Source organism: Rhincodon typus, chromosome 7, assembly GCF_021869965.1.
Source record: "Rhincodon typus isolate 14 chromosome 7, sRhiTyp1.1, whole genome shotgun sequence".
In the NCBI taxonomy this organism is placed as follows: Eukaryota; Metazoa; Chordata; class Chondrichthyes; order Orectolobiformes; family Rhincodontidae; genus Rhincodon; species Rhincodon typus.
Genome location: NC_063338.1, coordinates 22,556,343 through 22,568,763, shown reverse-complemented (window position 1 = coordinate 22,568,763; position 12,421 = coordinate 22,556,343). Strand labels below are relative to the sequence as shown.

Below are 12,421 nucleotides of genomic sequence, written 5' to 3'. Positions count from 1 at the left end.
ATCCTACCTCATACTGAGATATCAAGACAAACTTATTGGGAATTTAAGGCCAATATAACTACAATTGCATATACATTTGACTCTTCCAAATCCACTTACAAAGTGATAAGCTCAGAAATTACTTTGGAAATAATAGCCGAAAGAATGCATAATGTTCATGGGAAATCACTCTCTTGTAGAGCAAAGTGTGCAGAGAACACTGCAAGTCTGCAGAGGGGTATAGATGGGTTAAATGTGTTGGCAAGGGTCTGGCAGATGGAGTACAATGTTGCTAAATGTGAGGTCATCCATTTTGGTAGGAATAATAGCAAAATGGACTATTATTTAAATGGAGAAAAATTGCAGTATGCTGCCATCCTTGTGCATGAATAACAAAAAGTTGGTTTGCAGGTGCAACAAGTAATTAAGAAGGCAAATGGAATATTGTGCTTCATTGCTAGAGGGATGGAGTTTAAAAATAGGGAGGTTATGCTGCAGCTGTATAGGGTGCTGGTGAGGCCACATTTTGGTCTCCTTACCTGAGAAAGGATGTCCTGGTGCTGGAGGGGGTGCAGAGGAATTTCACTGGGTTGATTTCGGAGTTGAGAGTGTTGGTTTATGAAGAAAGATTGAATAGACTGGGACTATACTCATTGGAATTTAGAAGAATGAGGGTGGATTTAATAGAAACATATAAAATTATGAAGGGAATATAAAACATGGAAGCAGGGAGGATGTTTCCACTGGCAGGTGAAACTAGAACTAGGGGACATGGCCTCAAAATAAGGAGGAGCAGATTTAAGACTGAGTTGGGGAGGAACTTCTTCATCCAAAGAGTTGTGAATCTATGGAATTCCATGCCCAATGAAGCAGTTGAGGCTACCTCATTGAATATTTTTAAGGTAAAGATAGATAGATTTTTGAACAATACAGGAATTAAGGGTTATGGTGAGTGGGCAGGTAAGTCGAGCTGAGTCCACAATAAGATCAGCCGTGATGTTATTGAATCCTGCTCTTATTTCTTATGTTCTTCAATGTTTTAAAATGGGCATGAATCCGTTTATTATTATTATTATTTCTTTGATATTATGATGAATATCAAAGAAGGGAATCTCATGAATAGATCAAAACTTTAATCACTCATAAGCAATTAATATTTCTGTGATACAATGTTATGGTCTCAAAATAACAGCATGAAATTCTAATAAGGGTGAGCTGCAGATTATTATTCACTTAGTATTTCCTCAACATACATCTCTGTTTTTTCTATATGTATATTGAGCCTACTTTGAATTTATTCACTTCCATCAGTCAGAAAGAGAGATATCGTCTTCCTAATTGATGGCTCTCCTGGGATGGGCAGATCATTTCTTCAAGTCCGCGAATTTCTCGATAGCGTAATCCAGGAGATCGATATTGGACCTGACAAAGACCAAGTTGCTGTGGTACAATACAGTTCTGACCCAAGACTTGAATTTGGCCTCAACACTCACTCAACTAGAGATGCAGTTTTAAACACAATTAAAAGGATGAGACTGAAAACAGGGAGACCCCTCAACACTGGTGCTGCACTGGACTATGTCACAAGGAATGTCTTCAGTCCATCCGCAGGGAGCAGAGAAGATGCTGGAGCTTCACAAATCCTGGTGCTCATCACTGCTGGGAAATCCAGAGATGATGTTGGACAGGCAGCAGATACAATGAAACAGGCTGGTATCATGCCAATTGCAATTGGAGCCAAGAATGCAGATACAGCACAGCTTCAAAAGATCGTATATGAACCAAATTTTATTTTGAAACTGAAAGACTTCAAAGAGTTGGAAACCATTCAGCAAGGGTTATTATCTATGTTTGGAGTTGTGCCTGTGGTTGAGGAACCAATCCCTCCTACTGATGAGAAACTAATCCCTCCTATTGATGAGAAACCAATCGCTCCTATTGATGAGAAACCAATCGCTCCTATTGATGAGAAACCAATCCCTCCTATTGATGAGAAACCAATCCCTCCTACTGATGAGAAACCAATCGCTCCTACTCATGAAGAACCAATCCTTCCTACTGATGAGGAAACAATTCCTCCTGCAGAAGGTATAATTTTTTTGTCAAATATACTATAGTTTTGTCAAAATTATATCAGATTAAAAATAAAACAACATGTTTTATATTGTAAAACTGAAGTCACCAAGATTGAGATTGCAAAATATACTCATTATACCACCAAATTATTTCACTAACTAAATTCTAAATACATAATTGCATAGCCACTACCAGTGTCATCACTATTACGAAGCAATGCACAAGATACCCTGTTAGAGCACTTAAGTATACTTCCAAGATGGCATACTTTAAATGATTCTGATGAGAATCAGGGCATTATAAGTGTGTTTTTCAGAACATTTGGTTTGGATGTCATATTTCAGCACATTTCAATTGCCTGTTTAACCACTCATCAATCTTTTTCTGCCTGCACCAATAACAACTATTGAGTTTCTCTTAAGATTAACATATGATGTCAAATGCTGATTTTGTTTGGAAATTGAATGACCACCAGAAATAGACAACACATGCTATCCTAAGATTAAAACATTATCTAAGGATCCGATTCCTCTCGTTGAAAGGCCTTGCTAAATTTCTTGGCACAGTTAGCAGAAAGTCATGAGACAGAGTTTTATAATTACAATTTTGATGTGAAATTTTAAACAAAATGCCTTTTCCTGTCCACACCTGTCACCAGACTAGTGGATATTAGGAAGTCATTTCAACTCATGCCAAATACCCATGTAGATGTCGCTGTGCTTCTTTTTCCTATATTTCATTGCATGCTGTTTATATGGTGTAGTTGGGGAAAGGAGACTTACATGGACAATGTCTCAATTTGAAAGGGGTAACAATATTCTCCATGAACTCAACCGCCTAACATGGAATAGGTGGCAAAACTTTGGTCTCCTTAATATCTTGTCATCATAGACAATCGCTGGTATCATGTACTCATTCATATTTATCTGCCAATGAAATTACACAGGGACTTGCAGGACCACACAGGAGCAATTTTTTTTCTCACTCTGCGAATGGAGAATTCCAAGATCTTGTTTAAAAAGAAAAGCTGTTTTTGGCAACTGTGTGCCAGCACAGATGTTTCTGTTGTAAATTTGCTAAGAGAGAGAGAGAGAGACAGAGAGACATTGGTTGCTGTGCCAATACTGCCAACTTATTTGAAAGTCTGATTTTCACATGAAAATTTTGGGCTAATTGATTAGTACATAATCAAAAATTGTTGCAAAAGCATATTGATTCAGCATTTAATTTCAGATTACAAGCAATTTCTTGTGCAGTATTATATATTGGCTTTACACACCCACTTCCATTGAGGGTGTCAAATGGGTTAATATTTCAAAGATTTTCTGGGCAGATGTCCTCTGCACAAGCATCTTATCTTTTTTCAGGGTAATACTACAATGAAATACATACTAGTCAGTGCAAAAATTCCTGCTGTTCCCTGGCAGAAACTTGCTGAGAAAAGAAAAAGTGTTGTGTGCTGATCACTTTACAATAATGCCTCCTATTGTGCTTGACTGAGTGTATTTGGGACCAAGTCTTGACACAATTCATCTATGGCATTTGTTTGGTGAGATGTGACCTTTTCACACACTGCTTCTTGTGAGGTTAAGATTGTTTTGTCACCTTGCTGCACAAGGAATCTGGGCAGTCCAGTAATTGTTCTCTTCTCTATCACAAACAAAATCAGAAGTTGCTGGAAAACCTCAGCAGATCTGGTAGCATCTGTGATGAGAAGTCAGAGTTAACCTTTCAGGTCTGGTGACCCTTCACAAAAACTGATGGTAACTAGGAATATGTTGGTTTATGTACGGAAGGTAGGGTGGCGGATGGGGTAAGGAGTAAATGATAGGTGGGGATAGAGCCCAAAGAGAGAGAAGAGCAGTTGGACAGACAAAGGAGTAGCTAATGATTTGCCTAGGAGGGTGAATAGTTGTTAGTGGAGACTGTTAATGGCTAACAATAGATAGTGTATAATTTAAGGTTCTTGCGAAGATTTGTAGATCGGATGGTGGATGAGGTTGTCAGCTTGCTCGCCGAGCTGGCTGGTTATCATACAGATGTTTTGTCACAATGCTAGGTGACATCATCAGTGCGGCCTCCGATGAAGCGATGTTGTTCTACTCCACTTGGTATTTACAAGATCTAGTCTGCTGAGTTGGGTTGTGTCATTTCCGGTTTTGTTCTGCATGGGTTTGTATGTGGGGTCTGTTTGTTGATTGCATTACGGGCTGAAAACCAGGCCTCTAAGAATTACTATGCCTGTCTGTGGTTGGCTTGAGCTAAGGTGGTCATGTTGTCCCAGTTAAATTGATGGCCTTCATTGTCCAAGGGCACTGAGATAAGGGAAAGTTTGTCGTGTTATTTTGATGCTAGCTGGTGCTTGTGTATCCTGATGGTTAGTTACCTTCCAGTCTTGCCGATGTAATATTTACTGCAGTCATTGCAAGGTATTTTGTAAACTACATTGGTCCAGCATGTCATGGGTATGGGGTCTTTAGTTCTTGCGAGTGTTTATCGTAGTGTGCCTCTGGGTTTGTGCGCTACTATGATTCCCAGTGGTCGTAGGAGTCATGTCAGTTCTGATATGTTCTTTATATAGGGTAGTGTGGCCAGTGTATTGGGATGTACTATGTACTGTTGGCATCGTTTATCTAGTAGGCACCTGCGGATGAAGTTGTTGGGATATCCGTTCTTAGCAAAGACATTGTATAGGCGCTCTTTCTCCTTCTTGCATAGTTCAGGTGTGTTGCAGTGAATTGTGGCCCATTTAAATAGTGTCCTAACACAGCTTTGTGTTTGTTGGTGTTGGGTGATTGCTGTGGAAATTGAGGATTTGGTCAGTGTGGGTTGCCTTCCTGTACACTGAGGTTTGGTACACCCTGTTGGTCATTCATTCCATCCTGACGTCTAGAAACGGAAGTTGATTGTTGTCTTCCTCTTTTCTTGTAAATTTGATCCCGGTGAAAACGTTGTTGATGAGATGGTGGTGTCTCTTCTAATTTGATGCATTTAATAACAACAAACGTGCCATCCACTTATTGAATCTACAGTTTTAGCTGGACGAGGGGGAGAGTAGTGTATGCCATTCTTTACATGACTGGCTTTGCAATAAGTCCTGAGATGGGTGACCCCATAGGTGTGCTATTGATTTGTTTGTATATTTGGCCATTAAAGATGAAGTGTGCGGTGAGGCATAGATCCAGTAGTCTGAGTATGTTGTCCTCACTGATGGAGCCAGCGTTCCTACTTCAACCAGTAATGTGTCAGGTGTTTCTTTAGCTAATGTTATATCAATGGATGTGAATAGTTCTGTGCCGTCAAAGAATGCCATAATCTCGTCATCGTTGATTTTTATGTTCTTGAGTTTGTTAAGGAATTCCTGGGTTGAATGGATGGAAGGGGGTGATCGCTATCCAGGTGTTTCAGTCTCTGTTGTAAGTCCTTGGCCAGTTTGTGTGTAGGTGTGCCAGGTAGGCAGACAATGGGTCTGAGGGGGAAATCTGATTTGTGCACTTTGTGTAGTCTGTAGAAGCGGGCGGTGTTCGAGCCTTCTGATTTTCATGCAGTTTGTCTTGGTTATTTGTCCTGCATTTTTTAGTCTCTTCACCGTTTGGGTGATCCTGTTTGTTAGCTGCGGTGTTCGGTCTGTCTCCACCTGTTGGTAATTGTGTGTATCAGCAAGCAGTGCCTGTGCTTTCTCAATGTAGTTCGGTTTGTTCATAATGACGGTCATGAGACCTTTGTCCGCTGGTAGGATTATAATGTTCCTGTCTTTCTTGAGTCTTTTGAGTGCTTTTCTCTCTGATGTGTTGAGGGTGTCCCATTCATTTGTCCAGTTCAGTCTAGGGATCATAGTTTGTCAGATGGCTTGTTGTGTTTCGTCTGTGAGTCCATTACCTTTTAGTGTAGCTTCCAGTGTGGCCATGAAGTCTGTTCTGTTCACGTTTCTGTGGTTATAGTTTATAGTGTAGTGTACAATGGCAGACTATGAGATAACAAGGATCTATCTTCTGCATATAAACTGACATATTCCTAGCTATCAGAGATAGTAGGAACTGCAGATGCTGGAGAATCTGAGACAACAATGTGCAGAGCTGGATGAACACAGCAGGCCAAGCAGCATCATAGGAGCAGAGAGGCTGATGTTTCGGGCCTAGACCCTTATTCCTAGCTATCATCAGTTCTGAGGAAGGGTCACCGGATCCGAAATGTTAACTCTGATTTTCTTCACAGATGCTGCCAGAATTGCTGAGCTTTACCAGCAACTCCTGTTTTTGTTTCTGATTTACAGGATTTATTGCTGATCCTTAAGCTCTTAAGAAGATGGTACTGAGCTGCTTTCTTGAATTGCTGCAGTCTATGTGGAGTAAATACACCTATAGTGATGTTGGAGAGGGAGTTCCAGGATTTTGACCAAATAACAATGCAGGAACAGTAACAATCAGGGTGTTTGGCTGATGGGTGGATCTTGAAGGAAGTGATATTCCCTTGCATCTACTGTCTTATCCTTCTAGATGCTAGATGTTATGTATTTGAAAGGTGTCATTGAAGGACCTGGGTGACTTACTGCAATGTCTCTTGTCGATTGTTCAAACTGCAAACCTGAATTTAAAAAATGTTCTAATCACAGTTTATCATCGATGCAACAAATTACTGCACTGAAACATGTTCCTCGCACATTTTGGTTCCAATTCTGGGTTAAATGGATGTAGGTACAATGAGCTAAATGGCCATAACAATTCTGTGAACTGACCATTCAGATCACAGTAAGTAGAAGGTGTTCTCATGTTAAAGGAGTACAACCGATAGTAGAGCGCAATTCTCCTGTCTTTGTCTGTGCTTGCAAACATAAATGATTCACTCACCAAGAGATTCGAGCAGTAGAAATGCACAAAAATGTAGTCTGTGGAAATGTTTAAATGGCTTTTATCCCATTCGCATGTAACTTGACAGCCTAACTAATTAAAACCATGTTCCTGAAGTAGGACATCTAGGATGCATTAATGAAGCTTGGCTGACAATGTGGACATCCAATGGTGGGCTGAAACTGCTGAGCCTCAGGGAAAATATTGCTTGATTGACGTCTCTGGATCTCAGATTTACTCTGCCATTTACATAATATTTAGTAATACAAGACTATGAGAGTTCAAAGGCTTGAGTTTATGATGTGCTATTTAAAAAGGGCTTGAGGACTGACACTGTTATTGGATTGTAATGAAATGAGTTATTTTTTATTAAAGTAGAATGCTATAAATGAATGATTGAGGGTCCATGGGGAATGAGTGGGCAAACATAGCTCAGAGGCATAGGTAAGACTTTTTGAACTTACCATTCAAATTGTAACCTCATCCACTCTATAATTTCCTGGTATCATTAACCAATTAATCATTTAAAAGTGGGCCTGACTCCAGGACGTGCCAATCTCTACAAGGAGACAGCAAGAACTGTAGATGCTAGAGTCAGAGTTAACACAGTGTGGAGCTGGAGGAACACAGAAGGTCGGGCAGCATCAGAGGAGCAGGAAAGTTGACATTTCGGCACAGGACCATTCATCAGCCCAGTTCTGATGAAGGGTCCAAATCTGAAACGTCAACTTTCCTGCTCCTCTGATGTTGTCCGACCTGCTATGTTCCTCCAGCTCCACATTGTGTTGAATCTCCACAAAATAACTGACAAAGCCAGGAATGAAGGGTGTGCGGATTCACAACTTGAACCAGCCTGCATCCTTAACCGTCACGGGGGAAAGCTGGGGGCTCCTGGTAAGGGTTCTAGCAGCTATTTACCACATCTCCATAGACTCTCTTTTACTTGCTGGAAATTCAGTACTATAAGACAGTATCTTGCAGCTGAGCTTTTATGACCACTATTGCAGTAATTGTTTGTATCCTTTCTAAGGCTCCAGGCAAATATCTGTCTCAGAGTTCTAGAAGTGAACTTTAAAGTCAGAAGAGGAATTTGGTAGCCTGCAAGGTACACTTAGCTTATCACAGGGAACTATAATACATTATTTTCTTCCTGATAAGTCCCTCAGCCTTTCCTCATAAGACCTTCCCTCCATACCAGGCAACATCCTGGTAAATCTTCTCTGCACCCTTTCCAATGCTTCCACATCCTTCCTATAATGCGGTGACCAGAACTGTACGCAATACTCCAAGTGCGGCCGCACCAGAGTTTTGTACAGCTGCAACATGACCTCATGGCTCCGAAACTCAATCCCTCTACCAATAAAACCTAACACACCATGAGGCTGTTTTCGTTAGAGAGAAGAAGGTTAAGAGGTGGCTTAATAGAGACATACAAGATGATCAGAGGATTAGATAGGGTGGACAGCGAGAGCCTTTTTCCTTGGATGGTGATGGCTAGCACGAGGGGACATAGCTTTAAATTGAGGGGTGATAGATATAGGACAGATGTCAGAGGTAGGTTCTTTACTCAGAGCGTAGTAAGGGCGTGGAATGCCCTGCCTGCAACAGTAGTAGACTCGCCAACTTTAAGGGCATTTAAATGGTCATTGGATAAACATATGGATGATAATGGAATAGTGTAGGTTAGATGGGCTTCAGATTGGTTTCACAGGTCGGCGCAACATCGAGGGCCGAAGGGCCTGTACTGCGCTGTAATGTTCTATGTTGTATGTTCTATGATGTGTGTGATGTCAGAACATCAGGGAATAACAGAATGGGAAGAAGATGCTCCCCCTAGTGTTTTGAAGCAACAAAATAGAAAAGCACCTGACAGGCAAATAGTCATGATGATGTCCTGGGCTTGGGAGGGGTCCTCTTGTGTCACAGTAGTAGTGGCTGGGAGGCTCAGGTTCAAGTCCTACATGCTCCAGAAATGTGTAATATCATCTCTGAATAGATTATTAGGGGAAAAGTAAACTTCCAGGGCAACAACTTAAAAATGTATAAAAGCAAAATACTGTACATGCTGGAAATCTGAAAAATGAACAGAAAATACTGGAGAAATTCAGCAGGTTTGACAGCATCTGTTGAGAAAGAAAAAGGTATAACATTTTAAATCTGGTATAACTTCTTCAGAATCCTTCTTAAACTAACTTTAGAAATGTAGTGTGTATCCTACAGCACTGTGAGAAGCAGAATTGATTAAATTCTCATTGTGCGCCCTTCCAATGATCAGGAATAATGTTGTTCTTGAACACCTAGCAATTTCATATGATCTCAATAATTATATTCTTTTATTCTTTCCAGTTGTACCACAGGAAGTGAACAGGAGAGACATTCTCTTCCTTATTGATGGATCAGTTTACGTTGGAAATGTTAACTTTATTCATATCCGTGAATTCATCACAAGATTGATAGAGACTTTGGACATTGGAAGTGACAGAGTGCAAGTAGCTGTGGCGCAGTACAGCGATGATGTGAAAACAGAATCCTATCTAAATAGCTACTCATCGAAAGCTGATCTCTTGTCTCATGTGAAAGGACTCAACGCAAAAGGTGGTCGAATAGTTAACACTGGGGCAGCACTGGATTACGTCCTTAAAAACCACTTCACAAAATCTGCGGGAAGTAGGAAAGAGCAAGGTGTTCCTCAGATCTTGATGTTGATCACTGGTGTTAGGTCCAGAGATGATATCAAACCATCGGCAGATGCCCTAAAGCGAGCTGTTCTACATACCCTTACTGTTGGAGCCAGGAGGGCAGATCCAACACAGTTGAAAGAAATTTCAAGTGACCCCAACTTGGCCTTCAATGTAAAGGAGTTTCGCTCTCTATCAGATATACAGAATCAGGTGATGACATCATTATCAGCATCAGTAACGGTGAATCCTTTGCCAACAACAATTGTTCCACCAGTTACTACAACTGAAGGTACCTAGATCATTTACAGTCTTGTACAGTTATTATTGCACTGGTAGTTGTGTATGTAGATTTATTTATCACAGAAATACAAATATCCGTGTAAATGTGAGAACGGTAAGAACGTCAAGTTCACTACCTCAGGAAGCAGTTGGCGCAAATATTATTGGTACATTTAGGAGGAAGCTAGATAAATTTAGGATCGAAAGTGACCATAGAGATTTACTTGACTGTTTCGCGCTGTAATTAATTCCACATACACAAAAGCCTGAGTTATCTCCCTGTAACTTCATAATGGGCTAATTATATTCTCTATGCATTTTATTGATTTTATTTTGGTGGGTGGTGGTGGACGGGAGTTGTCGGTAGATGTTGATGAAACAGTTAAATATTGCCAGCAACTTCAGGGCAGGAAACAGATGCATTAAAACGAGATTGCTAGTGTCATCCACCTAATAGGAAAAGTAAATCCATAACTCACTTGATCATTTGCTTGGATCATCACACATTCAGATCCGAGCACATCATTACTTACCACAAGTTATATGATTGCTTTCACAAAATTTTACAGTGATGCAAAATGATTTGGGTTGGGGATGACAGTGATGATGGTGAATTTGCCAAATTCCCTGATTTCCATAACTTGAAAGCCTTACATTAGAGGGAGGTTAATTCATCTGTCAATGTCTGATGGTATGGCAACATTCTTGGTGTATGCCTTTCAATGTTCTCACGTGTTCCCTGAGAATTTTGTTTTCAGCAACCCTCATATATCATAAAAGAGTGGGTGTAGATTCCATTATGAGCCTAGTTAAGATCTTAGGTTCAACAGCAATTGACTTTGTTAACAGGATCCAGATGTGTAGGGGTCCAAGAAAAAAAAAACCTTCCCACTTGTTCCACTTTTGTTTAGGGATTCCCAGTGTTTGCATCTCCATATCTGAGCAGGAGGGTACTATTTTGACTTATATGCTCAAGGTTTGGTTACCCCAATAGTATTATAGTAGATGTGGTACCAGTCTATCGCTTAAAAGATCTCATTCCCATGATTTGGGATGGGGCCTATAGTATGGAGAATTCCAGTCCACTGCGCTACATTTCCACCAGTGTAACAATAGCATAGAATTTGACTGTTTACATCAGTAATTTTTATTCTGTTAGACATTATTGTTTCAAAGTAATATTTAACATAATTTATAAATTGAGAGACAGGTTATTTGTCAGTGCCTTTCATCCAAACAATCCATGATAATTAGGGTGGTACAGTGGCTCAGTGGTTAGCACTGCTACCTCACAGTGCTAGGGTCCTGGGTTCATTTCCACCCTCAGGTCACTGTCTGTGTGGAGTTTGCACATTCTCTGTGTCTGCATGGGTTTCCTCTGGGTGCTTTGGTTTCCTCCCACAGTCCAAAGATGTGCAGGTTAGGTGAATTGGCTATGCTAAATTGCCCATAGTTTTCAGGGGTCTGTAGGTTATGGGGGGATGGGTCTGGGTGCAATGCTCAAAGGGTTGGTGTGGACTTGTTGGGCTGAATGGCCTGTTTCCACACTGTAGGAATTCTATGATATCTCCTAGCTTGCTAAATGTTGACATTCACCCATTATTCTTGCACTTGCTGATTTACATTGACATCTGATCTGGCATTTTCATTTTTAAATTTTCATCTTTGTGTTCAAATTCCTTCATGCCCTTGCCCTTCCAATCTCTGTGACTTCTTCTAGCTCTACAAGCTTTCAGGATCTCTGCTGCTCTCATTCCTGGCTTTTGTACATCCCTGATTAGTCCCCATGCCCTCAGCTGTCTAGAACCTGAGGTCTGGAATTGCCTCTCCAAATAGCCCTACATCTAGTCTCCCCCTTTCTCTAAGATGCTCACTAAAATCTACCTTTTAACTGCTTTTTAGGAGTCACCTGTTCTGCTATCTCTGTATGGGTTTGGTGTCAAATTTTGTTTGTAAAGTTCCTGCGGAGCATCCAGGGATTGTTTTATTACATGAAAGGAACAATATTAGTTATTGATAGCGATACTTTGTTCGTCATTTTATTCTGCATTATTATTGTACTAAAAGGTCTAATTTGCTGCAGAACTAAATGTCAGCGATGTGGACCAAAAACAAACCCAATCTGCATACATATGAGTGTTTTATTGCTCTTGTTGACAAAGAAAGAGTATTATGTATTATATTTGGGTTAGGTTATGCTGGGATGGTGACGATTGAGAGGTGAGTCAAGTGTCCATATGTGAGTCACCCTGGTACATTATCAGGCAGGTTCATGGGCTTATGTGGACTTATGCTTCTACAGAGTGCACAATGATTGAATAAAACTCCCTTTGAATTGCGGTAAACATCTACTGTGCATGTTCTTCTAACTCTACTGGAGCCTAGTAACTGCCCAGCACTGAATAAAAGATTGGAAGATTTCTATATCAAAGACAATCTTGAAAGAGATAAAAATAAGAAGTATACTAATTAGGTGAATTTAAAATAAAGCAGCAATATTCCATCTCTGTATATATACAAACCTCCTAACATAAAACACTGCAGATTATGCCATTCTGA

The 12,421-nt window shown here is 40.4% G+C and overlaps 2 protein-coding genes across 2 annotated transcripts in view; both read left to right on the top strand.

The window, feature by feature from the left end:
* LOC109937504 (collagen alpha-3(VI) chain-like) overlaps nt 1-12,421 on the top strand; it is a 747,545-nt gene that overhangs the window by 424,853 nt on the left and 310,271 nt on the right. The window lies entirely within an intron of this gene.
* The window catches only part of LOC109937491 (collagen alpha-3(VI) chain-like), an 88,137-nt gene that overhangs the window by 52,983 nt on the left and 22,733 nt on the right, over nt 1-12,421 (top strand). Inside the window, exons 8-9 of the mRNA XM_048598713.1 lie at nt 1,291-2,067; nt 9,249-9,872. Coding sequence (XP_048454670.1) covers nt 1,291-2,067; nt 9,249-9,872 — 1,401 coding nt within the window. The remainder of the gene's footprint in view (nt 1-1,290; nt 2,068-9,248; nt 9,873-12,421) is intronic.